This window comes from Corvus cornix, chromosome 1A (genome assembly GCF_000738735.6).
Source record: "Corvus cornix cornix isolate S_Up_H32 chromosome 1A, ASM73873v5, whole genome shotgun sequence".
NCBI lineage: Eukaryota > Metazoa > Chordata > Aves > Passeriformes > Corvidae > Corvus > Corvus cornix.
Window position 1 is genome coordinate 57,237,773 of NC_047057.1, and position 27,965 is coordinate 57,265,737.

A 27,965-nucleotide genomic window follows, 5' to 3' on the forward strand; every position below is an offset into this window, starting at 1 on the left:
TGCATCAGAGCAGCAGGCTTGGGGTGGGGGAACACAGGAACTGGTGAGATGAGAGAAGAGTTGAAAAAGTGAGGCCGAGGTCGTTTTATGCATCAGGGGGTCATGGGGATGCTTTAAGCCACTGATGCACAGGAACACTTTGCTATTCAAAATGAGATTCACAGGAACTACCAGGAATATCAATTGTTTTGCTAAAGGATGCCACTTCCTGCTCTTGGAACAAGGGCTAAGACATGCTTTTGTGTTTTTCCCATATTTCTTCCCCTCTGCCAGCCTATGACCTTTTATTGTATCTGTTTATTTCCGAGTCTGTGGGATCCCTCTGTTTTGACAGAAGCAGTAAACCAACACCTCTTGCTGTCTCAGCACTGCTTCTCTAAGGGTTTGGTGGGTTATGGGTGAAGTATATCCAATTTGTATTCTCATGGAGCACCAGAATGTGCAGTAGTGAATAATTCATTTTATTGCCATTTTATTTTTGCAGAATAGACATTCACACTATCTATTGCACATTATCTACTCACACTATCTATCACACTAGATTAAAAGTGGAAAGAAGAAAAATTCATTAAAGTGTGTGTGTGATTACATGAGATTCAATCATTCTAATCTACAGCTTAAATGTATTGACATTAAGGAAATTATTAAAACCAGGACATAATACATGAGAAGATTTAATGAGTGCCACAGGGATCCACTGAGGAAAGCAGGGTATTCACTTTGTTGATGAGAGATAAAGAGATTGGCCTTTTGGCTTGGTAGTTATCTACTTTATGTCAGTTTTCTACGTTTGGAGTTCCTGTTCTCTGGGCTGCTAGAGAGCAGGGGGGGTGATGTTCAAGTGAATGCACAGGATGGGGAGCTACACCAGCACCACTCCACTTCAGCCCTCTCCCTTCTTACTCATGGAGCAGCGCTGAGTGCCATTGGGGAGGAGACTTTCTCTGTCAGGAGAATCAAAAGTGCATAACTAAACAGCAGCCAGAGGAGCAATGGGGGTGTTGGCCTGGTAAGACTTTGCTGCTCACAGCTTCCCCTGCTGAAAGAACTCCCACTGCAGTAATGATAAAGAAGGTCTTGAACAAAACTTTCTATTCCTGAAACTCTTCCAAAGCAGAGATTGCAAGTACTGCAATATTGGAAATTTATATTAGTGCTGTGTGAAAAAAAACCAACAACACATTCTCCTTCTAAGGAGAATTGTCCTTCCTCTCTGTCGGTTCCTATTATCCCTTTGAAGTGCTGTAGCTGGTAGTTGGTGGCTGGATTTCTGTCCAGGTCATATGAGTTAGGTGGAAAAGTGGTTTTTGCAAAACAGTGATGAATCATCTCAAAAGAAGAATAATAATTTTCCTTCAGAAGAAGTAGGATTATAAAACTCTTCTGGATTTGGGAATAAGACTCACCCTACGATCACTGTAAGTCAGTGGCAGGACTGGATCTTCTACTGCTGAGTACACCAGTGTATGAGTACCTGTCTTCTGCCCCGGAGTCCTACATACAAGTTACATAATTGCTCTAAGGCATGAAAAAGCTATAGGTAGATAATCTGGAGGAGTGGATTTTTTCTGAGTTATGGTATCCCAGAGAAAGCAACAACAGAGCAAAGCTAATCTCTCATTTTAACTCTGATTTTCAGAACAGAAAAGCTGTTGCAGAAGACCTCCCTGTGGATTTTCTTCATGGTTTTACAATGGATCCTGGTTCTCTCTATACACAAGTTTCCTTCTTTCTTTCCTATGTGAAATGTAGGCACAATATTTTGTCCCAACTTGCTTTGGTCTTGCACCTTTGCTTTTTTTTTCATTGAAGATTATGTTTGGCTTGTGATGTTGCTGACTGCTGCCCATTCTGGAAAGGTGTTCAGCTGGAAGAGCCTAATTCCCCATGTGTTGATGGCCACCATGACAACAGCAAGGCCAATCAGATTTACACCCAGGCCAGCTTTCACCTGCAAAAGCAAAATGCATCAGAGCAACTTAATCAAAAACAGTTAAGATAGGAGAAAAAAGAAAAAAAAATCTATACTTACTTACACACAGTGTGATAATTTATGTATAGTGATTTCTAGAGCCAGAAAAAAAAGCATAAATGAGGATTATGTGTCAGGGTATATGTTAGAGTATTCAGGAATGATGGTTAAAGACTGATGCAGTTCGTTATGAACTGCTCAGTTTGTCACTTGAACTTCTCAATTTTGATAATCTCAAACTTCTCATCCTTGATAATCAGAATGGGGAGTTAAACCACACAGAACAGGGTGATACATGACTTCCTGTGGAGCTATGTGATAAATCTAATTTCTCCTGCTCTCTTGTGCTTGTCTTAATAGGTCAATGCAAAGAATTGCATACTCCTGAAGCTCTTTAGACCATTACATTCATTGAAAAAAATAAAGATAAGAAATGTGTGTGTCCTACAGCAGATTTGCTGTTCTTAACCTGACAGCTCTATTATGTAACAGCAGTGCAGACATCATTACTTAGTATTAGCACCAATATAATCATTATTATTATTTTTGGCTGGTGGATTGGAACTAGGTGTTGAAGTTGCATGAAGCATGGGAGGATATACCCAGACCCAAGACTCACCATATCTTTGATCTGGCAGTGCCCATAACTGAAGACAATGGCATTTGGAGGGTTACCCACTGGCAGCATCACCGCAAATGAGATGCACATGGTGACAGGAATCAGGGTGTATAAAGGGTTGATGAGCAGTGTTTCTGACTGGAAGAAGAGAGGGAGAGAGGTGTTTTACCTAATCAATAAAAGTCACTGCTGACAATCAGTATGAATGGACCCTCTCTGTTTTCTGTGAATCCCATCTGCCTAATTTGTAAACTTAAGTGTGAATTATTTTTTGGTTGGTTGGGTTTTTTTAGAGCAATGCCATAATTTTGAGCTGGTCGTGCTCCAGGGATCTCTCTTGTGACATTTCACACTGAGGGAGGGTGGAGTTTGCTACTAATAGGCCACCTTTGCTCTTTCTCCTACTTGTTCTCTGTGTCATTCTGTATTGTGTCTTCTGGGTCTTAACACTGACTGCCACTTCAGTCTTCATCCAAGAGAAGTCACGACAGGCTAACACAAACAACTCACTTCTTCTAGCTGCTGAATATGCTGAGATATTGTGTGATGTCCTCCTGAACAGTGGTTTAGAGAACCAGCTGTTTGTGATCCAAGCTTGCATGGTGAGAAGGCAGAGATGATGGAATATTCTTTACAGTGGGCTAAAGAAAGGTGCTTCTACTGCGGTTTCCAGTGGTGATAAAATTTTGTATTTTCATTTACATTGGCTTTGGCCTGGTTTTATGTCGGAGGGGAAGGGGGAAAGGGTAAACAAGGCTACCATCATTTTGGGGAGGGGAGTGTCTCCAGGTTCCTTTTGCAATCAAAAAAGAGAGTTTGCCTTGAGATGGCAATTCACACTACAAGTAGATTACTGCTCTAAATACTTTTTTAGGAGAGTCACTTTCTGCATGGAGCAGAAGCAAATCTGAACTCCTAAGCCACAGAAACACACTTAGTTCTTTTTGTCGACCATACCTTTATATTACCTCAGAGCTGTTCACATAACGTGCTTTGGGACAATCCCATAAAATTGTTATAATAGGGAAAGATGGATAATGACCAACAGTCTTTGGAAGAAAAGCTTCACATTACATAAAAAAAATAAAGAGAAAATTTTCTGTAATTGTTATTCCAATATAAAATTAAATTAGTATCTCTTTCTTGCACCTTTGTCAATAGCATCCTGGGTTTTCTTCTGCCCCTTACAAACATCTCTTCTTTCCTCGTTGGAAGACAGTATGCTTACCAGATCACCCTTCTGAACAATTTGAAATAAAATTCAGCATTCCAGTCTTTTCCTACAAATAGGGAGCTGATGACTACTAATGAGCAACACATTAAAAAAAAAAAATTAATAAAAGTATCTCAAGCTTTATGTGAAATTCACCTCTCTGGTTGATTCCATAGTTGCCTTTTCTTGTACTTGGCCTATGAATTCCTCAGTGCACTTGGTCTGAGAGGTATTATAAATTCCTTGGTGCTAAAATATGCTTTTGGCTGCCCAATTCTATTATTTGTCCTAGTTCCAAAGTTACAGAACAGTAGCTTGGGAACTGAAGCTGGGTTTCATATGAACAGAGTGCCAAGACCCTGACATCCTAAAAAATTCTCACAAGCCTGTCAGGAAACAACAGACTAAAAATGTCACTGTTTTCACTCACCATGCTGCATAAAATAGGCAGAAAGATGGTTATGGTTGCTGGATTACTAACAAATTCTGTTACCATGGACACCAAAATGCAAGCCAGCAGAGTTACAGCCCAGTAGGGAAGGCTGCTCAGGGAGAGCATTTGACGTCCAATCCATGTAGAGAGGCCAGAGGTCTGGGGAAAAGACAGAAGCACAAGAATTACTAAATACTTGGTATGTTTGTAAAACAGATTCTTCTCTCTGTGGCAGTTTGCATCAGCAAATCCCACCAGCAAATAAACAAAGTTTAGGTCCATGCTTTCTGCATTTCCTTTTGCTCAGTAAAGTAGATTTCACTGCAGTGTTTAATAAATAGCAAGAAAAAGACATATTGAGTGCAGGGAGTAGCTACCTACTACATTATGTGTGGGAAACAATTCTTTCCCTCAGTTATGTACAAACTTGTAAGTATCCACATCATGAATCCAAACTGGGGAGCATACAAAGGAATAAAAGAGCAGGTTGATACTATTTTTAGAAAGGAGGATAAAAAAAATTATCTGTATCAGTACCTTGCATCCAGCTGCTAAGGCATAACCCCCTCCAACCAACACTACAATCTCCCAGGGCATGGTCTTCTGGAAGTCCTTCCAGGTAATGATGGGCTCCAGGCTGTTAATGTCTGTTGACTTTTCACCATCTCCTATATCAAACAAAGTGAGTGTGTGACCAGTGTTATACTGCCCTTTTTGCAAAGATCTTCACATTTTTACAAGAATGGAAATGATGGAATATGCATGGCACTACCTGAGAGAGAGGCAAAGAGGCAGTCCACAGCCTATTTCTCTGGCTAGCCTGGCCTCAGCAAATGCAGTGCATTAATTCCAAATATCCTGGCTTTCCCTTGGCTGCTCTGTTGATGTAAAGAGTTGTAAACCCCTGTGTTTTCATGTTACAGCTTTTTGAGGGACTGTGTGCCTCATGTGATACACATGTGCATATATCTGTAGACTACAGAGAAGGTGTTACAATGGGATTTTATTACCAAAGAAGGGCTATGAAGTAGGCCATGATGCTTGATAAAGTGCATTTAGGCCCCTAGATTTTATCTGAGGACATTAGGATTTTTAGTGCCTGAGTATTTTCTTGGAGGAGGAGTTAGAGAGTGTCATGTTTTCCTAAAATCTGTACAATATATGACAGTATAAAAATGTATGTTTATATACATCTATAACTCCATGTAAGACTGTGCAGACCATTCTACTTTTATACAGCACTGCTGAAAGCCTGGCACAGCAAACTGATCAAACCACTGAGTGCTACCCAAACACAAATGTGAAATAATCTCATTATCAAGAAGACTGTGAGAGAAGCATTGCACAAAATTGGAACATTGTCTGGGATTTTATGACCTCTTTTATGTTTATCTTAAGACATTACTGTGATTTCCACTGTATAAGTGATGATTTTTTTACTAGGGTTTATCTTCAGCTTTTTTTTGCATTATAGTTCTTTAATATGGAACTCCATCTGAACCTTTTCTAAGTTCAGTCCTAAATTTGAAAAACACTGAAGAGGTGGCAGTCTCAGATTCAAGACCTGTTTATCATCCTCTGAATGAGACAATATGAATTATGGCAAAGGAGAAGGAGGTCTGGTGTACGAAGGGCCGGTATCAGAGGAGAAACTGAACCCTGACTTACCAACATAAAAGTTTCTTCTTTGAATTTTTACAGACAAAAAAATAAATCATTAGACATTGAAAAATGTACCAGCTCTCTTTCTTGCTGCATCCTCCTCACCTTTTTTCCTTTTTCCAAAACATGGCTTTTTTGCTGGAATCAGGAAAAGGAGAAACCCAAGAAATACAGAGACAGTGGCATCGGTCCGGTAACCTTTCCTAGGAAAGAAAAAGCAAGGTTTTCATAAAAACACATTAACAGAAACACTTCCAATCCAGGTACATAACTCCAAGCACATTTCTGCAGGTGCAGTTGTATTTCCACATCTGAAGTAATACTAACAGCCCTCTAGAAAAATATGCCTGCATATCAAGGATACAAATTGGATTTTTTTCCCATTTGTTAAACTGACTTTTGTAGCCAACTTCAATCATTGCTCAACAATTTTTAACATTCTGGTTGAAAAAAAATAATCCCTTTTGGCTTACAAATCTATTAACTTGGAGGTACAGAAATATAGTGTGTTTACTAGAAGTAAGAAACAGTAAACACATTCTGGGGAAAAGCCAAACCCAAGTGATCCTTTAGAAATTAACTGTAGATTGATTTTAAATTAAATGTTTAAAACTCTTTCTGTAAAAGTATTTTGAGGAGTACCAGACTCCAGTGATCACCAGAAAATCATAATATTAGGAATTGTTTTTCTGTCAAAATTGGAATGCAAAGTTAATTTTATGCAATATAAAGAAAACTTACATTCAAATCATTTCTTCTTTGATGTGCAAAGTGTGTTATAGTAAGTTTTAATGTAATTTGTTTCAATGTTATTTAAAATAAAAGAAAAATTATTTGTTTCAGTCACCATTCTCAGTAATATTTAATTGAATGGACATTTTCTTGATAAAACACTCTTTGTCAAAAATTTTAATTTCAATTATAGTTGCAATATATTCTAGTGACAACTTTTCTATGAATGCACTAAAATTTTTTAAGCTCAAAATCTGACCCTCCTATTCTTTTACATTTGAAATGGCTTAATTTACTTTCTCTAATTAGCTCATTTTGAATAATGAGAAAGAATGGAATTTGTCACTATATGAACAAACACAATTTAAGAAAAAAATCCTAATTTTTTAATAAGGACTCCATTTTTCACTGCTTTATTAAATGTGGCTGATGATGTCTTAGGGGAAAAAAAATATTGTAGAAAGTCGTAAGAAGCAAAGTTGTATTCCTGTGCAGTTTTTTAGGTAATTTTACTCACTTCTCAAAAAAAGATGACCATCCTGGGACAAAGCCAGGCTCACGAGTGAACCAAAGCAAGGTCATCAGGATGAAGAAGAATCCAGTCACCATCTCGGGATAGCTAGAAATAAAAGAACAGAGAAAATTAGGAAGTAATTCCAAGGTCATCTGAAAACTCAAGAGCAAGTTCCAGAAGAAGTAAGAAAGTAGAGATTGACTTAAAAAAAAAAAAAGAATAAAAACCATATGAAAAATAGCAAGGAAGATTAGTTTGAATTAAAGAATTCTAGATTTGGCTCCCAGCTGGGAACCATCTAAACCCAGTAAAAAGTAGGCTAAAAATATCCATCTGTATTTGCAATTCAATCATTCATGGGCGAGACCTGAAGGAAAGTATTTCTAAATGCTTGTTTTGTATTTGCATTATTATCTGATTAAATGAGTTAACAAGGTGAAGCTCATATTAGCATTACACTGTAAACATATTCTCTTGCATTTTTTAGAAGGCTAGAAAGCCTAAGAGCAAATGACAATGTAAATTAGCACAGATGGTGCACACAAGGTGACTTGAGGATACTTGAGGTGGCTTGAGGATTTTTAATTTAGCATAGATTTAAATTAAGAATGATTTCAAGTTTAGGCTCATCCTGAACAACAGTCTAGTTTCAGAGTTTATTCTATTCAGGCAGTTGATCTGTCAACATTTCGGTTGAACAGCACAAAAATGTTTTGTGGAGAAGGAATTCTGTGGCATATCAGCCCTTTTGAAAATGAAAATCTTGCCAAATAATCTCTTCAAGAGACATTTCTTGCCATTATGCATAAAGATGGTGGGCAACTGGCAGGGCTGGACAACTGGTGGCCTAGGAAAAAGTCTTTGTTGAACTTCTATCCACTAAAATAAGAACGTGCCTGAATTAGGAAAAGGGGTCCTTTAGGGTTCAAAGACACAGCTTGACTCAGATGACCTTTGAACCCTGGGATAAATGTGAATCTTTCCTTTTTCTTCCTTTTTCCTCTGAAATAAATAAGTGAGTTACATGTTAACACTCATGCTTGTAACAAAGTCTTTGATTTTAGTTCATTTTTGCATTTAGTTCTATTTCTATCCTGGAAGGGAGGAAAAAGAGCCGACAGTTTTAGAACAAGCTACATGAGCCAAAGGCAACATGGAGGGCAATAGGAAAGGATAGTTCTGCCTAGAGAGGCAAAGTCCCAAGGAAGGAAGGTCTGGTTTACCTAACATTTCCCAGTTTCTTATATTCCTCTTGAATTCTTCTCTCTGACATTTCTTCCCGTTTGGTCTTCTTCTTCTTGCTCACAGAACAGGTCTCTTTAAAACTGAGATAGCACGATAAAATTAGTCAAGGGCATAAAAGAGGGGGGGGAAAAAAGTACTTAAAAAATCCCAGCAATGAGATAGACTGAAAATTCTGGTGTCAGGGACTGTTGGGACAAGATGTGACTGGGGCAAGGCCTGATGGTAATGGGAAAGGAAATTTCTGCGTGTGATATTTGATTAATCTGGTTTCAAGTTCTTTTAAGATTCAATTCTAGTCATAGCTGGAAGGTCCCCAGGGTGCTCTGACTAGTACTGATTGGTATCACTGAGCCATCTTGAGCCATGGCTGGGCTCCCTCTGCGTAGGCTTCGTCAAAGAGCTGCCAGAAACCTCTAAAAGCTACGGCTAGTTTCTATCATCACGTGGAAATATTGTGACAGAGGTCAGCTATCAATAGAAATTTTTAATGGGCTAACTATGCTTTCCAGTTGGATCAGGGTTATCCAACATATTTGGGGCCTGCTCTGGCTTTGGAGACCATATTTGACTTGAATATTCAGGATTCACAGTAAACAATGAGGGAAAACTGTGCTTGGGATCCCATTAGCTGCCACGACCTGTCTGCTTGTACTCACACTGTTATAGAAACAGCTGTTTCTAAACCAGGCACAGCCAGAAAAGCACCATATTTCTCTGCACCAGGGCAGTTGGCCTGGTGTTTTGTCCAGGCAAAAAATGCCTGTACTTCTGCTGGGAACATGAAAACACAAGCCTGTTTCCTAGCTGGGTGTATTGATCCTGCTATACATTTTCATGAATGTTAAGTGAAGCCCTTAGCTTGTTCAGTTTGCCTTTGTTCTGTAAGACAGCATGGACATTCTTAATTGAAATGAAGATGCTTTCAACTTCACTTCAACCCTCTCCTTTTCTTCTTTCCAGAAGTGTTACTTTGCTGTGCTTTGAGCCACAGATCCCTGCTTTTTCACTCCAGCTGCACCCTCTGTCACACAGAGGGGTGAGGGGATCTAAGCCAGTCTAAAAGAGGCAGCAGCAGGGACTGAAGTACCCTGGCAGCACAACTTTTATAGTTCTTTTAGGTGATAATAGGGGTTTTTATGATTCCTGCTATTTTAATATCTCATTTGGTACCTCACTAGACACCCAAGATGTAGCACTGGCCAAACCATGGACTTCAATCTCCCTCAATGTATTTGCTTAAGGCCAGACTCTCAAATGAATTTGCATTGCTCAAGATCCAGACAGGCCCTGTCTGGTCAAAAAAAGGACGTAACCAGGGTTTTCATTTCACTTTGGCAAATATGTAACACATTGTTTTAGCTCACTTAGCACTGCCTTTCATCTATATGTATTTTAAATTTCCTTGCAAACCTTTCTGTTAGACCAGTAAAATCCACCAGCAGGGAGAGAAGAGGCTGGAAGAGTCTTCCAGGCTGGAAGAGAAGAGCTATATGGTTTATAAAGACCAGTTCTGTGGTAACAATTCCACCCTTAGCTCTTCTTTGCTGACAAAGATCCTTTGATAGGTTCATTCTCTTTCACCTTTGGCCTGGTCTAGGGCCTTAAAGTCTGAAATTCTGTTCCATCTAAGCCAAGTAAGAACAGATTGATGACATAGGGCTTCCTAGGAAAATAACATTACGAGAATTCATTAAACATTTGTGCACAAGCATTAGGCAGCTGTTTCAACATGTTCTAAGTGTTTCCAGGCTCAGGAGGATGTGAAGGCAGGGTATTGAAGCCCAGCTCCTAACATAATATGTTCTTTAATGAACTGCGGTGAATAGAAGTCAGAGATTAAGGAGGCTTGGAATCAACTAGTACTTCTCAAAAAGTCAATAATGCTTCAGTCTCTGGTATTATTTAGAACAACATTAATCAGCATGAAGTCTTGGATGCAATGTGGAATTTCAATTTTATTTTTTTGTTAAACCAAATTAATTGAGGGTATGTTAGGGCCTGTTTCTTCTCAAGATTAAAAAAAAAAGTGGTGGAGGGAATTTATATTAGCCTTTTAATTTGGAACTACAAGACTCAGAGACTCACTGAGAGGGGCATGGGGCCATTCACCTCTAAATTACTTCAAATCTAGTCAAGGTCAGCAGCACTCATTACAGCACTCAGTGAGCAGAACTCATTATCAATTTAGTCATTGGCCTGGGTGAAATAGTGATGTCAGTTCAGTTCACATTTAAGAGTAAACTAAATCAAATTAAGGCCAATTTAATTCTGAGTAAATGTGTCTGCATCACAATTTATTGCAGATTAACTAATCCACTCTAAATGCACACATTTAGGCAGTTTTCATTAACTTTGTAAAGACAATATGTGGTACAATAAACTAGAAGATTGAGACTTTTTCTTATTTTGGGGCTTAGGGACTTACTGGTATTAAATGTATTTGTCTCAGGCTGTGAGTCCTTTCCACTTTAAAGAGTGGAAATATATATGGAGTCTGTTTACCTTTCATTTTAGCTGGTTTTACATTAATTTTGTTGAGCTGGAGGCAGATCTGACAAGTAACTTGTTCACTTGCAGTTATTTTTCTATCCATCTTTTAAACTGTGCTTTTCCAAAAGGACTCGTAACAAGATTTTTGGTCCACAAGGGAATGCTCATTGTCATAAGAGTGAAAAAAGCCCAAAACAGTTGAATGCTTAGTAAGGATTTCTATCAGCAATACCTGGGCACTTTAATCTCAAGCAGCAATTCTCTATACTGCTGCCTCTGCAGGGCAGCTAAGCAGTGAGATTTCCTCTGGTAATTGTTCTGGCAAGAAGAAGGAAATTGTGCCTTAAATTCTGTCATTTTCCAGTCAAAATGTCTTTATGAGACACGTCTGAGAGGAGCTACAGATGCCCTGCTTTTGTAATCCATGTATCTTGAACAACCTTCACTCACTTGTAACCCAAGAACAGCCAGTGCAGCCAGAACCAAGTCAGCACCAACATGATGAGGGAGATGGGGAAACTGAACAGAAACCAGGTTCCAAAATTCACCACTTCAGCTTTTGGGTACTGGCTGTAAATTATAAAAGAGGATGCACGAGAAGTTAGAACAGTAAAGGGACAGGGACCTCCAACAGTCATAGTTGCACACACATCTCTAGGCATATATATCTGTCATGGCATGAGAGAAAAACTCCATCAGTTTGCATTTGCAATAGCTGCATTACCTGTGCAGAGTGAAACCAACACACTAACACTATAGCTCTCCAAACCCTTAACACCAGATTGTCTGGCCAGCTTCAAAAACACTTGGAGATGCCAGGAGTGAAACTCCATCCTTACCTGTGGTTTATACTAAGGCTTCTTTTAGGGTTGTCAGACTTCAGAATGATTTCACCCAGAATCTCTTTGTATGTCTTCTCATGGGCCACCCAAATAGTGGCTGCATTCTGCTGTGCTCTGACAAAGATGTTTGATGAGTGCTTTTAATGCAACTGTCATAAAAGCAAGATCTTGGAAAATTCTGTAAAATCCAAATCCTTGGATTAAGAACGACTTCTGAACTTACTCTTCTTTGCTATGACCATTTAAGAGAGAGAAATGAGGGATATCAAGGCAATAGGGGCAGCAGGAGGTAGTCAGAATCAGGTCTGAGCTTGGATGTGTATCTGTGCATGAGAAGTACCAGCAGTCTTCTGACAGAAAAACATTCACGTTTCTGGCATTGAAACATTCATGTCTTTGAGAGCCCCGGGCCTATGATAAAGGAAATACTTAGGTGATCAGAGAGCTGCTTCCCATCTTCTCTGAAGCAAACGTGTAAGGCCACATATCTAAGCTGGGGGGTTTTTTGAACTACATGTTGAGCAGCTGATTTTATGACATTTCTTCTTTTGTGAGTATTTCTTTCTCTTCTTTGCTATACCTTCATGGCTCTAGTGTTTACTTTTCCAGAGTGCCTGCTGCCTTCATGATAATCAGTATGTCAAATCAAAAGAAGTTGATGGAGAAACCTAAATGTTACCACATGCTGAGGAGTTTTTACTTTGCATGGGAGACAGACATGGGTATGTATTAACTTTCAAACATTAACCCTTAGTAATAACATTAGAGTAGAGAAAGAAGCAAATTTTCCTTCAGAGAGACTGTCTTACTAAGGTTCCTTGAGGTAGGAAATGACCCACAAGGATGACAATGACTCACCCACCATTCTCACCAAATCCCACTATCACTTACTTGTTGAAGTGCTCTAAGAATATGAGGCTGGTGGAGGTGCCAATGATGGTGGTCAGCCCCCCAATGGTTGCTGCATAGGAGATGCTCAGTGAGAGGCATTTGCAGACCATGTGGTCATGTCTGGTCTGGTACCGGTACTTGGTGCTCAGGCCGAGCTCCGGGGACTCAGGAGGCAGGACCAGGATCTGAGCCTGTGAGGGGACACATTCACAAGGAAAGCAGGTGATCAGAACACCAGCCCAGCACGCTCATACACCAGAGCGATAAGGGGCCCAGAGAAGAAACAGGTTTGTGTAAGAGAGGGCAGGTTTTTTTCTTCACAGGGGTTAACTGGGATCAGTCCTGGAAACCTGGCCAGGGGCCTGAAACTGCCTGGTCTGTGACAGAAATGTAGGACAAGCAGTAACCAGACTTCTGGCTAAGGTCTGGGCCAGCTCTGGGTCTGACTGGAATATCAGTGGGCCACTGAAAGCCTTTGAGGGCTGCAGGGACAGGATGCCAGCACTGCAGCAGAAGGAATTCATAATCCTTGAGGTTTAGGAGCAGCCACCACACAAAGGCTTGGTGAACCTTTCACACTTAAACTGGCTCAGAGCCTCTAATTAGAAATGGAGTTCCAGGGATCTCAAAACGTCATGGAAAAGGCTGGGCAATGGGAATATGGAAGGACAAGATGCCAGAAAGTTTTGCTCCAAAAGAAGCTTTCTTAAGTGGCAGGTAACTCTATAAATCAAGTCCTTGTACTGGGAAAAAAGGTACAGTACTTCAAGGCACTTCACATGCAACCTGTAATTTAGGATTGAGGAAAAAAGGCAGAAAGTGGTTCAAATAGGCTTGTTAGATTTACTAATTTGTATTTTGATTTATTTTTGCACTGTGAACACAAATTTGTATGTTGGTTTTAGCCTGTTCTTTGGTGGGCATAAACTTATGCCATTAGGATTCTACAAAATTGTCATCCAAACAGCAACCTCTTCTTGGATCCACTCGAGAGAAGTAGAAATACTAGAATGAATTGATCTAATGGAGAATTTTGAGGCTGGATATTTTGGAAGACAAAAAGGAGGTGGATACTAAGACAACCTAACAAAGTGGCTGAACAGATTAATGGTCCATGCCTGCTGCTTTTTTCATTCTGAGTAGGATTTTGTGTGTCAGGGGCTGTTGTTTTTGAGTTGGGCTATTTTCCAAGGAGGATTTACAGAAACAAAGTGGCTATTACAGTGAAATAATAAAGGAAACTCGTGATCACATTACTAAATATAAAGCTAGATGAATTGTCCCAGCCACTGGGGATGGGTCTTCTGAACATATCTGTGCTGGCTGCATCTAAATGGGAGCAAGAACTGGCAAAGGGCCAAGCCGTGGCTGTGGTGAGGTGATGGAAAGTGATTCCTTTCAAGGAACAAATACGAAACAGTGGGGAGCAGGTGGTATTTTGCCTCACCCCCAGGTCTAACATTTCCTTACCTGAGGTAGGTGCTGCCCATTGCTCGTAGAATTCATTGTTCCAATTGGGTTGGCTATCATATGCACACCATTCATGCTCTGCAAGGAGAAAAATGCCTTTGGATTAGCCTTTATTATGTTCCTAGGGGCACTTAGAATAGAATTTGTGATGCTTTGTAAAGGTACTGGGTAGCAGGTTTTAGGGACAAAGAAGGAAGAAGAAAAAATGGTTCCAAAACTACAAGAAAATCCAGCCCACTAAAAATCAGCTGTCAATTTTATGCTGGGGAAAAAAAAAGTTTAAACTCCTTGATTTTTTACTTTAAAGTGATTTTAAAGTCAGATTATAATGAGATTTGGTCTTCTTCCTCTGTCATGCAGGAGAATTTAAGAGGTCCCTTGAGCCTGTGACTTTGTGATATGTGCTGTAGCAACTGAGAAGTCGCAGCTGCAGAAGCTGGCAATGCCCAAGCAATAAAAGATCATACCCATATGATATGATCCCTATTCCAAAAGAATTTGCTGGAAACCATATGGAATTGTTAGTTTGCTGACTGGATCTCAGGATCTCCAGCAGGAAGTAAAACAAACTTATGTTGTTTTGTACTTATGTCGTTGTTGTTATGGAGCTAATGTTCCCCAATTGATTTGTGCAAGCAGGCTGACAGGTTAAATACAAAGCAGGACCATCTGCAGTACATACTTTCTGCCAGTGACCACCACACATTTGAAATAAAAGAAACAGCAGTGTTTTTCAGAGCTTTGTGCATCTTGCTCAGCTGGTTCCTGCGTTAGAAGACAGTGTAGCTCAGAAAATATCACCTGTGACAATACCTTTGCGTGCATCAAGGAGCTGAAGTCAGTAGTAGTAGCACTAAAAACAAAGAAAGGAAAATATACTTTAAAAATGCCTGTTCATCCAGCTCCCGCAAAAGGCACACATCATGGGTAGGAGGGGCAACATCTGCAGGAGAGCTAATGCCTACTGAAATGCTGAATACTGTTTATTAGAACCTCTTATGTGGGCTCTTGGCCAAACAATAAGAGTCATTATTATGTTCCATAGTTCTATCTCTAGCTGGGTAGCAGTGCGGTTCCACCTTCGTGCAAAAAATAAAGGTTGTTTTCTTGGTGGCATTTACCCCGTTCTAGCAGAGGATTCCATTCTCTGTGGAGTGCATCTCCAAGCAATCCAGCACCACTGCTGCCTGTTCTAGTCAAGCCCCTCCTCTACCAACTTTTCCAATGCTGTTTCTGAGTACCTACGTGTACCACATTAAAGCCTTCCCTAAAACCTGTCCTGTGTGGCATGTGGATCATGCAAACAATCCACTGAATTTCTTTCCAGAAGATATGCTACTTTTCCTGCCAAATTCAAAGCTCTTGTTCGAGTAATCCTATTTTAATAATAGTTCTGTATGAAATATCCCACACATATTCTTCAATAGAGTTTAAAGGCATAATTGGCACAATGCCAATCTGAAGACTTAATTCTCTATTGCATGGAAAATATGGCTGGGATAAAAAGAGGTAACAGAGGCAATATTGGAGAACCCAATTAGTCTCTAGACTAATGAGAAAACTATTTAGATCTTGCAAGTTAACTTAAAGTCATCAACCTGTACTGTTTGAATTATAATATTTGTTTTAAAGTTAATTAACATTTAAAGTAAAAAAATACTTGTTTCTCTTTTATTTTGAACAGCTGTGAACAATACAGAAGGAGCTCAAAAAGGGACTGTGCAACTTGTTCTCACACTTCATAAGATGGTCCTCAAAATTAGCCTATAATAAATTTTTAGGACATTAGCTTTGTATACTGTCTTGTATATCTTAACTGATGGTTAATTAGATAATTTGACAAAGAAATTAGTCCTTTGCTTGATTTACCCTTTCCCCTTACTAGATTCTGCCCCAAATAGAGACCTAGTTGAAACTGTTAGTGTTTCAAACCTCTGAAGAAATTTGTCTCTATTTAAAAAATCCTTTTACAAATTTTGTGGGGGAGGAGGGGCATTTTTCTGCCTCCCATCATCTCCCTCCACCCTCCATTCTCATCTCCCTCTTAAATGCAGGCAGTTCAGACTTTCTTCAGGAATTCTCTGTAAGTGATTTCCCTCTGGATATGTCCTGTGAGCAGTCCGTGCTGTATTTGGATCCTCTCCATCACTGTTCCTTCAGGGGAACAGAAATAAAAATCTGTGCACAGCACTTTCTTGCACAGCACAAACACAGACTTCAAAAGAGCTTTCAAACCTCTACAAATATTTTCCTTCTCCCTAAAATATCCATAGTGTTCAAAAATAAATGAATACTGCAAAGTTTTAGTGAGATCCAGACCATTGCATTAATCCCACTTATCATGTAAGCCTTCCTTGTCAGTCACATGTGAAACATTCACTTGCAAGATTCTGCTTGCCCTTCCTGGCTCTACTCCTGGGTTCATCTCATTGCAACCTGTGTAGGGTTCAAATGTCCAGTCCTGATGAACAGGGTTCATTCTTACTCCTCATTGATGAAGATAAGCTCCAGTGAAGGTTGGCCATGCTTTTCACCGAGACCTGCAACAAAGGAACAGAGAGCAGCCCTTGGGGTAAGAACTGAGCTGAGTCCCTGGGCCACAGCACTGGACCTGGAGAAGCTGCTACAAACAAAAGCTTGTCCAAACAGTCTCAGGTGCTCTCTTTATGCAGCATTTTATTGTTCTGTATTGTACTGATCATGTGCATCTGGCAATTAAAAGACTGTGATACCTACAAATAATAGACAAGGTTGGATGAAAAAATTTTCTGCCTGGAAACTGTAAAGTGAAAGAAAGGAGAGATCTTTTTCTTCCTAAACCTTTTCCTTCTGGGAAGGAATGAACAAAATGAACCTTAGAGCTCTTATCAAATTTTATTATGGGGTTGTCAAGAGAAAGCTTCTGAGCCTCTTCTAAATTTCCTGGACTTTATTCTCAGAGGTTTTCTCCCAACCCTGTAAAATCCTATGACCCAAAAGTTTATTACACACAGCCACAGCAGATCCCCTAATTCAGTATAGTTTCCCAGCTCCTGTTCTTCCATCACTTCTTGAAACTTTCTTTCATTTTTTGAAAGGAATATTAGAGTACAAAAAGAAAGAGTACATATCAGTGCTTTTGGCAGTATAAATCAGACAGATCTGACCTCGATAGAATTTGAATAATATGTATCAACAAGCCTGGTCACTGATAAACAAAAGAGAAAAGAGTGGCCAGTACTAAAAAGTACCTATTGGCTTGTTGTCTTCAGCAACGGTGCTGCCTGCAGTCGTGATGACCTCGCACTCCTCCTCAGCATTCACTAGCTCCTGGAGCACTGCCTCCACGATTGGCATCACCATGGCTGTGCTGGAGGTGTTGGAAAGCCACATGGAGAGCACCGTGGTGCAGCACATAAAGCAAAGGAGCAACCTGGAGTGCAGCACAGGAAAATACGAGGAATCGCAGGGGGAAGAAAAAGGAGGGGAAAATTTGTGAGCTTTCAGACTCTGAAAGGAAAGATGGGTGTGACAGATGCCCCAAACCAAGGTAGCTTTTGCCCATGGATGGGAAGATCAGAGAGGTTTCAAGCTGCTGCTGTCAGGCTCAAGCTACCCCCAAGCCAAAGGTTCAACTCACATGCCTGGCTTGGCTCCAGCCATCATCACCATGCGCAAGGCAATTCTCTTGTGGAGATTCCACTTTTCTACAGAAGCTGCCACACAAATCACGCCCATGAGGAGCAAAGTTGTGTTCTTGAAATATTCAGCAGCCACCTGCATTAAGGGCCAGGGGGAATCAGTCAGTTAAAAAAGCAGTAACTACTCTACACAGAAAGCATGCTGAATGAGAAGAAATATAGCCTTGCGCATTTTTGCTCCCTGGAGTAAGAATGACAGGGAGCTGGAGAAAATGAAGAATTCATAAATCAAAATAGTCTCTCTAATCTCCTTCTTGTTGTGTTTACAAATAAGGTTCTCTACCCTATTGTTTATAGGCTTCTCAGTTTTGAAGAGATCAAGAGAAATGTTATTTTTTTCTAGCAGGATATTCAGTGCCTGCAGTAAATCAGTCATACTCAACTAGTCTCAGAGGGAAACAAGCACAGGCAAAACTGCACTGAAGGCAGCTTACTCCTGTGCTTCATCTGCTTTTTCATTCTGGACATGTTTTTGTCTATCTTGCTTATATTTATTCTGTTATGTTCAGCTTTTAGGCAAAATGTGGCATCCCTAGAACCTGCAGCTTCAGAAAAAAAGTCCTGTGGGACTTGCTCTTTGAGTGCGATAAGAAATGGTTGGTATATTGCTGCAGTGATCCACAAACCCTGTGCCAAAACTTTTCACATTGGAAATCCATTTCCACTTTAAAAGTTCCAAGAAGAAGAACTTTAATTTAAAGACGATGAGCAAAACCCATTAACTGGTTCACGAAAATATTAAGAGACCACCTCCAAAGCAGAAATTGTGAATGTGGGTCTTGCTAAAAAAATGAGAAGATATTCTGTTAAGCAACTGCAAAAATGGCAAATTAAGCAAACCATACAATTCTTACACAAACACACACACATACTTCTGTAAAAACAAACAAAATGGGAGAAAATAAAAGTTGCAAACAGATGCTTGGGGTCTAGCAAAATTTTTCATTTAATTTTGATGCAATCCTTCCTGTGGATCCAAAAATGCTGTTAGCAAGGAATTTTCCTGCTTCTTTTAAACCATGGGATACTTTTCTCTCTCACGGAAGATAACAGCAGAAGTTCTGTAAACCATGAACACCTGCGACCTTGTAGAACTATGTTTATGGTACAGTAGAAAAATATTTTGACAATGGATGTTTTAGGATTTTAGCCAATCACCCCAAGGGGTGGCTGGTCCTTTGTCCAATTAGACTATGAAGAAAAAAGTCTATAAAGAGTTTGTAAAATAATTAAATAAATCAATCTTGCTGCACAATTCCTGCCTGCTGGATCTTCTCTCCTCCTCCCTATGGCTGTGGGACACGGTCATATCGAGAGTGGAAATACCTTCCTAGGCTGTTACTGGAATATTTTTCTAAAAACATAACTTCTTCAGTTTAAAACTACTCCTCTAACCAAATGTAGGTGCCAGCATTTAAAAACAATTAAGAACAGAGGAAGCAATAGTTTTTCCTTTGTCCTCAGTTATATTGATGCTCCTCCATAAAGTGCAAGAATGACACTAATGTTATTTTGTGAAATCTGCAACAAGTTATACATTTAATAACACTTATTTAATAAATCCCTGTGGTGACCTAAATAGATTTGGCAATCATAGTTGTTTGCCAGAACTTTTAAATATCACCTTTTTGGCTTTCTTCCACCGTCTTCTTTCTCATTAACTTACTTTATTTTCCTGCTACCTTTTCAAAAAATAATGAGGTGAATGTAGGAAATCCATCAACCTGGCAGAGTGAAGAACCTGTTTTCTTTTTTTTTTTTCCTTTATTCCTTTTACAGCCATTTTGGAGAAATAAGTGAATGCTAATAGTCTTATTAACACCAACATACATATATATGACACACTGAGTCATGTTCTTAAGCCCCTGTGAGTAATTTGTTGCTTAAATAGTAGTAATTTTCTAGGCAAGAGTCACTCCTGAACAGCTTGGAAATACTGCAACATCATCAGAGTTGTTTATTTTTGAATGCAGGGGTTTATTTCTGTTCCTAAAGCAAATAATACATTCTTTTCAGCAGTCTTACTGTCACTTTATTTGATATTACACTGAATTTCTCTCAGGCTGCCATTAAATTTTCCTTCTCCAGTGTGCTGCCAAATTTTTAATGAAAATGTTAGGAAGAAAAGATTGTGAAAATACCGAATTGTGTTTGTATGAAAATGCATCTAATTTTATTACAAAACTTGGGGGAATAAGCAGTCATAAAACTCTTGGCTCATGCTTGTCTCTATCCATTTATGGGTATTCCCAGTGCTAGATTGTGAGAGAAATCCAACAATTTTATGTTTGCTACATATACTTCTGCAGTCTTATCTGTATTACTTGTCCTTAAATGTGCTGTCCCCTCATGCCCAAATAAAGAGATAGAAAAAAGGAGGGGGGAAAGAAGTTGTAGACAAAATAAAATAAATTATTGGCATATAAAGAAAGAAATTAACATTCAAAAAAAACTCAAGTAAGCAAATTCAGGCCTGGTCATAGAGACTTTTTTGTACAGCTACTCCTTTGCCTGAGAACTCATGGCTACAATGCAGCACTAGGTTACAGCTTTGAAAAAGGACTAGACATTCACCTGGATAACAAAATTATCTAGTTTTTTACAGTAAATGGTAACTGGTTTTAGCGTATGTACCCTCTTGCCTTATATGACATCCACAGCAAATACAATTGGAAGGAAACTTTACAGTGTGTCCTGTAGCTGCTCTTTACATGGATTTGAGGAGGGGAAAGGTGGGATCCTGTGGAGCAATAGGTTGTGATGCAGCAGTTGAAAGGATGGACATCCCTCCTGCCTAATATAGCCTGTATTATATCCTCTATTGATCTTCTGTCGAAGAAAGAGCTGGTGGGACGCAGTTACCCATGATGAGATGCACACTGTTGCAATTGCTAGGTTTAGTTTAGCAGGCTGCAGCTTTCCTGAGAGCTCAGCAGAGCTGCTTAGGGCAGTGAGACCATTTCACCCTCCCGTAGTCCATTTTGGATGGCTCTGTGGTTTTGCTCTGGTCAGCTATCAGCCTTACAACCAGTGATGGCAAGGGAGGCGAGAAGGGTCTCTCCATGAGGGTTTAAGAGGATCTTTTAATAGTTACATCTTGCCCCAGCTACCCCCAGAGTCAGAGAGACCTTGTGACCGGGGTGCAGGGGGTTTTGTCAGGGGCTCAGGGGCGGTACCTGGGCGGGGTTAGGGTACAGGAGCAAATAGGGAGAGCCCGAGGGAGCGGCCAGGGCTAGGGGCGAGGAACGGGGGGTGGGGGGAACCATGTGGGCTAGGAAGAGCAATGGGTAAACAGATTGCTACAGTACGCTGCTTCCTCCCATACCTCTAAGCCTTGCTACTGCACTAACATCAGCATTATTCAAATAATTAGCTGAGAGTAAGAATATTAAATGACAAAAATGAGCAACGGTCTGACCTCGCTGGACTTCATGACTCCAAAGAGAGGGTAGAGGAAAGCAGGAACCAAGGCTGCTGCCCCAAGAGGCACTGCTTCAGAGACCCAGTACACAGCTGTCACCACAAGCACGTAGGCACACGAGGCTTCCTGCAGGAACGAAGCGCAGAGGATGAGTCTTACTGCCCCACCACATGCTGTGGGAGATCTGTGAACTCACCCATGGGATTCTTCAGACTCTGGGTGCGTGGGTCTAGAAAAACCAAAAAGGACTGTATTGGGACCTCCAAAGGTGCAGCTGTTTGGGTGTGAAATCTTGGCTACCATCTGAAAAGACAGCTTCTGAAGATTATGCTAATGAGAATTTTCACATATAAGACAGGACAAAGCATTGGGATAAGCCTGTTTATCAGCAAAATAATGGCTTCAAGTGTATTTATAAATTTGTTTGATTTCCATAATCCAATATTTACCAAGCATTCAATCATGACTGCTCAGATTAGACCTGTTGACCTGTTATCTCTGCATGTTTTTGTCTCCAGTACCAGACAAAGACAAGAAGTGTTACTTTTCAGGACCAGATGAGAGCATTCATATTTGCCATAAAACTGCCTCATAGTTATTTTGGGAAATGCTCTGGAAACTTGTGGTTTGTTGTTGTTTTTTGTTTTTTGTTTTTTTTTTTTTTAACAGTGTGCAAACACTTTTGTTAGATGATTTTATTTGCTCAGGTAATTTCTAAAGACCTTTGGAAGAAGACCACAGACCTGCAGGGTTGGAAGCAATGGGTGAATGGAGTTAATGAAACAAATTTGCTGCTGTCCAAGGTTCTGGTAGAAAAAGGCATGAGAGCATCATGCTGAGCAGTCATGGGGAGCTGGGGTATGATGGAGAAAAGTGCTATCTGCTGAATACTCTTACAGGAAAACACAGCTAGTGCATGGAAGTCTTCTGGTCCATTTCTATGATATATCTTTATTTATTGCACTCCTTGGAGTTCTCCTTAGGCTCAATTTGCTATCTTACCAATAGTTTCTATACTTAGAAACCTCTGGATATCTGCCGGTAATAATTACAGAAACTACCCTCAAGAAAAGGTTTTTCCTTTCCTTTTCTCAAGTTTGAAGCCAAGTCCTGTACTGGCCTAACCTGCATTCTATGATAGTTAGTAGGTCTGCACTGATTTACTCCAGCTATAAATGTACCCATTCTTCATTATGTACCAGACGTTGCATATGAATTTATCGAGTCATGTGGAGTCACAGCTCACAAATGGCTACTGTTTAGAAAATTCCCTGTTCACAAATGCTATTTGAGTCTCTTAAAATATAAATTCACTACTTTTGTTTCCTGGATGGATGACTTCTAAATAAAGCAGCTTTCAAGAGGTCACACAAGCAATTCTCACATATCCCTGTGCAAATCAATGAGCATGTTTTTACATTTCATTGTTTTTCAATCACTTTTGTGAACGAGGTGGTAAAGCCTAGTGAAATTATACAGGGATGTGGGTTCAATGGAATGAATCAATAGCTTGTATTTAAATTCATGTTTATAGGTGTCATTTTTACATTACCTCTAGCAAAGAGCTACAATCAACTGTTGATCTTTTTTTTGAAGTACTGCTTAAAGTAATAACAGGCAGAACACAACCCACAGAGAAAGTTAAGATAGATTGATATGTATTGATTGCTTTACTTGAGTAAGAATTGCAGCCAGGGTTACCCAGAAGCTTGGATTTAAATATTTAAATGCCAGATCCCGCTCTGTTTCAGAGAAGTGTAACATTAAACACTTATATTTCAACAAAGCCAGGGTAGGTTTATATCAGATATTAGGGAAAATTTCTTCAGTGGTAGGGTGGTCAGGCATTGGAATAGATTGCCCAGAGAGGTGGTGGATCCACCATCCCTGGAAGCTTTCAAATGACATGTGGATGTGGCCCTCGGGAATATGGTTTAGTGGTGAACACAGCAGTGCCGAGTTAGCAGTTGGACTTGATGATCTTAGAAGTCTTTTCCAGCATTAATGATTCTATGACTCTGTGATTCTATTAAGCAGGGCCACCAAAATAGCTGAAACAAATTTAGAAGAAAACCTAACTTCCTTTGAGCAGATAGACTCCAATTACTTGAGAGGTTATAAAGAGTATCTGAAAGGCTGTTGGAGAAATTTAGCTCTGGATTAGCCAACTTGCTGCTCAGTCACTTTTAACTACATTATACTTCAAGGTTAATATTCTACAGAGAGCAGAGCATAGGGCCATTTTTGTGACCTAGTGACTCTGACTCATGTAATTTTTAACTCATTAGCTTCTGCTAAAAAACTGCTATGTTGCATGGGCTCTGTATGAGATCCAGCAGTTGTCTGAGGAGAACAATAACTTCTAATGAAAGAAGAATCAGTGATTTTTATTTTAAAGCTGTACAGATGTAAAATCCAAGGGGTACGTTTTGCCAAAATTAATAAAATTGCTCTCATCCTAACCTGAATCTAAACCATTTTCTCACTCCAAAAATGCACTTCTCTTTAATTTCTTTGAGTAATTGTTTGTTATTTTTTATTACTCCTCTCTGTGTGGCAATAAAGTAGGCTGATAATGAAAATGGAATAGGACAAAGGGAAGTTGCATCTCTACCGAAACCTTACTGGGATGGGCACAGAGTCTTTGTGTTCCCTACAAAACAGGCTGCAATCATTTTACAAAATAAACACCCTAAAAAACCCTCCCATTTTTAAATGGTACAAAACTGTAAGTGAGCACTGGGAAAGCCAAGCTTGCTAATCTCCACTATAAACTTAATCGGCTTGTCTGGCAACTTTATTTATTTTTCTCTGTTTCCAAGAGAAACCATATTAATCTCTTCTATTTAATTGAGCTGAGTTTATATATTTAATTAATGGTTACCAGAGCTACTAAGTACTAGACTGAAGCAGTGGCAGTATAATTTTAAGTGTTTCACCCTCCTCATTTGTTATACAGCTGAAAATTTCTGTTAAGCCAACCTCAGAGCTTGAAGCAGGGAATAGGAAAATGTGATGGCTGAAGGGACTATCATCAATTTATCTGTCTTCAGTCAGTCCCTTAGGTGGAAATAAAAGAGGAGCTGAAAGGAAGCTGTGGCTAAAAACTCCACACTAAGGGTCATGCATCAAACTATTGTAACTAAAATATCCAAGGATCTCAGAATGATTAAAAGAAAGAATAAATTCTGTGTTGGAAATTTGCCCACTTAAAGGTGTGCATTGCATATCTTGCATGCAGAGGTGTGGTTAAGCTCTGCAAAGAAGTAGTCCAGCCTCTGGAATAACATCTTTGATTTTATGGGATCATGCTGAAATTCCAGTCTTCGGCCGGTGTAAATAAAACCAAAGGTGACTGAAAGGATGTCATCTGTGGCTCTTCAGAGCACGTTCTGTGCTTTAGGGTCCATTCTGCTGATTTGGCATATCGGCATGTCAGCATCCCCTGATACTGCAGGTCTCACAGCTCTGCCAGCTGCTGACTTTTGAGGAGCAATCCAAACTGATCCTTGATTGGGCACAGTGTGGCCACAGGAACAGTGGTCACAGAAAGCCTGTTCTCAACTGACTGAATTCATGTGGCATGCCTGATGGTATCTCTGGTGGCTTTATGACAAAAGAAAAAAAAAAAAAAAAAAAGAGGATAAAGATTACAAAAAAGAAGCAAAAATGCTCACGTCACTGTGAACAATGAAGGAAATAAGGACAGAATGAAAAAGACCCACAGTTTAAGGCAAACACTTTTTTTGACCTGAAAGACATTTATGTGTGTCCAAACCTGTGGTACAATTTCAGTCAAAACTCTGGAAGGGGAAAAAGAATTCAAGCAAATTTTATCAAATTTATTTTTCACCCAACCATTTCTTGTCACAAAATAATATTAAAGAAGCTGTGGACTTTATTCCCATTAGCAGCATCTAACAACAATTCTGAGTCCTTGTGCTCCCTTTGATCACTCTTGCCACTATACATGTAATGCTCCTTTGACGTTTGCAGAGATGTGCTGGTATCATCAAAGAAACTGCAAGCTGATTCCCTGCAGAAATGCAAATATAAATGACCTGGTAATTTCAATCTCTATAAAAAAAGACAAAAAAACCTAATATAAATGTAAAAATACCACCATGTGAGCAGGCATCAAATTTAATCTTCCCATTTAAAAAGTAATCATAATCAATGGGTTGTAACAAAGTAAAATCTACACAAAGGCACTTGAATAGTGTGCTGTCAGCTGAGTTTACTTGGTGGTGTTGTTTTCTTAATAGCACTATAAACATTTGTCCAGCTCTTGGTCAGACTCTCAGCTGTACTTTACCCTCTGTGGTCACTCACATATGTACAAAGTGGATGTAAATCACCACCAGCTGGATTTTCACATCACTTTGCAGTAAAGCAGCATCACAAGGTGCAGAGTAATAGTGCAGAGGAGCTGGTGCTGTACAACAGTAATTCTTGGAGCAATCCTGTCAGTGAATTCCTGCTTCAGCATCCATATGGTGCTTTACAATTCCCTTGGCTGAGCATGTCAAGGAGCATCTCTTTTCATGTCACCCTTCCAGGGACATGGGGGGAGATTAAACCTTTCTGTAAAACAAGCCTCTGTGAAAGGGTGAGCCTTTCTGTTCCCTGAAGAGCACAATTGTCTGTCATTCATTCCCTCTCTTGAGGTAAAAGAGATGAAAAAGTATTGCAAGAGACCAGCCAAGATACACTGACGTTCAGAGCAGGAAAACGTGAAACATACAGTTCAGTGGTGCAGGAACATTTCCTTTCTATGAATCCTGGTTATCTTTCTAAACAAAATATTACTGTTTTGTTTATGAAAACAGCTATACAGTTCCTAATCCTTTGCATTTCTATTTGATAAAGGAGTAGTATTCATAAATCCCCTGATACTATAAGGAAGAATTAATCTTTAGCAGGGCAGAGGACGGAATGGAAATTACTGCACCTTTTGGACAGATTTATGTCTAGGGCTATGGGGAAGGACAAGCTGCAGATTTTTAATACATTGCAAATATTGATAAGTTAAATATCACCACCTCTATAAGGTAGGAAAACATTGCTATTTTATGGGTTACAGCTGCAGAGATGTGCAAAGAAAGGACTTTACCATGTGGCCAAGGTATTCAGTAGCTCCAAAGCAGAGTCAGGAACACAGCTGCACTCCCTTTGCCTGGTCTGTGTATTAAGCACAGGATATTCCCTCCTTTGCATTGCTGTGTATGTCTCTGGGCCAGCATTTATGAGCCAGTGTCAGCTGCAATGTCTCAGCAGAGGCACCTCCACCTGCTCTGGAGCAGTCAGTGCCATGCATTGCTACCAAGTCCTAGTTCCTGCCTCACCTGAATTGCTGCCTTATAAATCCACACTAAATTGAAAGTCCCTCCATGCATACTTATTACTAAAAAACTAAAGACTCTATAAGTATTCCTTTTAAAGACCTCTCCTTAAAGAAAATTTCATGGATGTGTTTGTTCTGTTCCCCCTTCCACACAGATATTATTTTAGAAAAAGAAGAGATCCAATATTTCTGCTTTAAAACAGTGCTTTACTAGCTTCACCTGGCTCTTCAGCTCTGCTTGTGACATGACTCAAGGTACCCCTGGCTCTTACCATGATGACTTCTCAGTGACCCTCACAGTCCTTCAAATTTGAGTCTTTGATTTTTCTAAGATCTGTGTTTCTTGAGGTCTTTGTCTTTCTTTTTGCACACTGCAAGCTTAATCAGCAGGACTACCTGCTGCACTCAGAGGCTTTGCTAAAAAGAAAATGAAAATGTACTTACACTGCTGGGGTATATGAGCGGCAGAGGAAGAAGCAGAAGTGGAATGAGAACAACGAGCAAGAGATTTCTGGATCGGAGAATCTCCTTCATCACTGCCATACTCTTTCACTTCCTGGTGGCTTTCTCCTCCTTCAGATTCTTCTCTGGTTCCTCAGATGTTCCAATTTTCATGCCACGTTTTCCTTCGCCTGTGCCTGCATTTCCCCAAAAGATCTCTCAGCATCTCATCTCCTATCCCCACAGTCACCTAAAATATCTTTCTTAGTTTATTTGTTCTCCAATCTGTTGTTTTGAAAAGGTTTATCGACTACAAAGACATTCAGTTTATGTAGGGCTCACCACCACATCCAAATTATTATCACACCATAACATGCAGAGATTTGCAAGTTGGAGCATAGTGATCTTTTGACAAATTTTCTTTTTTATTCAGACTCACAGTTGTAGATGTGTTGTATCCTTATTCCCATGTTTTATAAAGTTTTTTCTTCCATCATCTAGCGATGTGGTTCCTGTTTTCATAAATCAGGTGAGATATGTTTTGGGCTGCTGCTTTTCCTTCTGCTTGATAGTCTGAAAGTCTCATATACAGTTCCTTTTCTGCTGGAAAATTACTAAACCAAACAACTTATTGTTCAGTGCATAGAAGTAAATTTTCAGGTACTTCTTCTTTAAAGAAAAGACTGAACCCCCCCTCCATTTGCAGCTCCTTCGGATTTTATTTCTTTGCTTCTGTTTTGTATCTACCTTTACCCTACTTTTGCCTTGAGCTTGGAATTCACAGGGCAGTAATTCCAGCATGGATTATACTTGATCTCAAGACAAAAACTTGTTAAAAAGCTACAGGCAACTCTAATTCACCAATGAGGACTGCTGAAGGTAGAAGTTGCTCCACCCATTGCCCCAAACACAGTCAGAACATTTGAGAAAATCAACAGCTTTCTGACATTCCCACAAATATATAAAAAGAGCTTTTTTTAAGTGGCTGAACAGTTT

General features: G+C 39.7%; 1 protein-coding gene across 3 annotated transcripts; it reads right to left on the bottom strand.

Annotated features, from left to right (window-relative positions):
- Nucleotides 1-440: 440 nt before the first annotated feature.
- Nucleotides 441-27,833, bottom strand: SLC13A4 (solute carrier family 13 member 4). Of its 3 annotated transcripts, none has more exons than XM_019292662.3 (16): nucleotides 26,973-27,832; nucleotides 21,182-21,310; nucleotides 17,703-17,839; nucleotides 17,314-17,495; nucleotides 16,569-16,623; nucleotides 14,885-14,936; nucleotides 14,084-14,161; nucleotides 12,614-12,804; nucleotides 11,331-11,450; nucleotides 8,369-8,470; nucleotides 7,149-7,250; nucleotides 6,005-6,102; nucleotides 4,775-4,905; nucleotides 4,235-4,396; nucleotides 2,592-2,729; nucleotides 441-1,951 (listed from the first exon to the last, which is right to left on the bottom strand). In XM_019292662.3, exons 1-16 carry the CDS (start codon nucleotides 27,069-27,071, stop codon nucleotides 1,814-1,816), a joined length of 1,914 nt encoding a protein of 637 aa, XP_019148207.1. In that variant the 5' UTR covers nucleotides 27,072-27,832; the 3' UTR covers nucleotides 441-1,813. The 3 variants fall into 3 exon arrangements, with proteins under 3 accessions (XP_019148207.1, XP_010408704.1, XP_019148208.1); XM_010410402.4 differs by having other exon boundaries at nucleotides 14,897-14,936; nucleotides 26,973-27,830; XM_019292663.3 differs by lacking the exon at nucleotides 11,331-11,450 and having other exon boundaries at nucleotides 26,973-27,833.
- Between the last annotated feature and the right edge of the window lie 132 nt (nucleotides 27,834-27,965).

Excerpts from the sequence above, each read along its gene's own strand:
- SLC13A4 (XM_019292662.3), bottom strand. The coding sequence starts at position 27,071 with ATGGCAGTGATGAAGGAGATTCTCCGATCCAGAAATCTCTTGCTCGTT. Across the intron at positions 16,624-17,313 it reads TGAAGACAACAAGCCAATAG|GTCTCGGTGAAAAGCATGGC; the intron begins GTACTTTTTAGT and ends CCTTTGTTGCAG. Across the intron at positions 11,451-12,613 it reads TTCTTAGAGCACTTCAACAA|CCAGTACCCAAAAGCTGAAG; the intron begins GTAAGTGATAGT and ends TATAATTTACAG.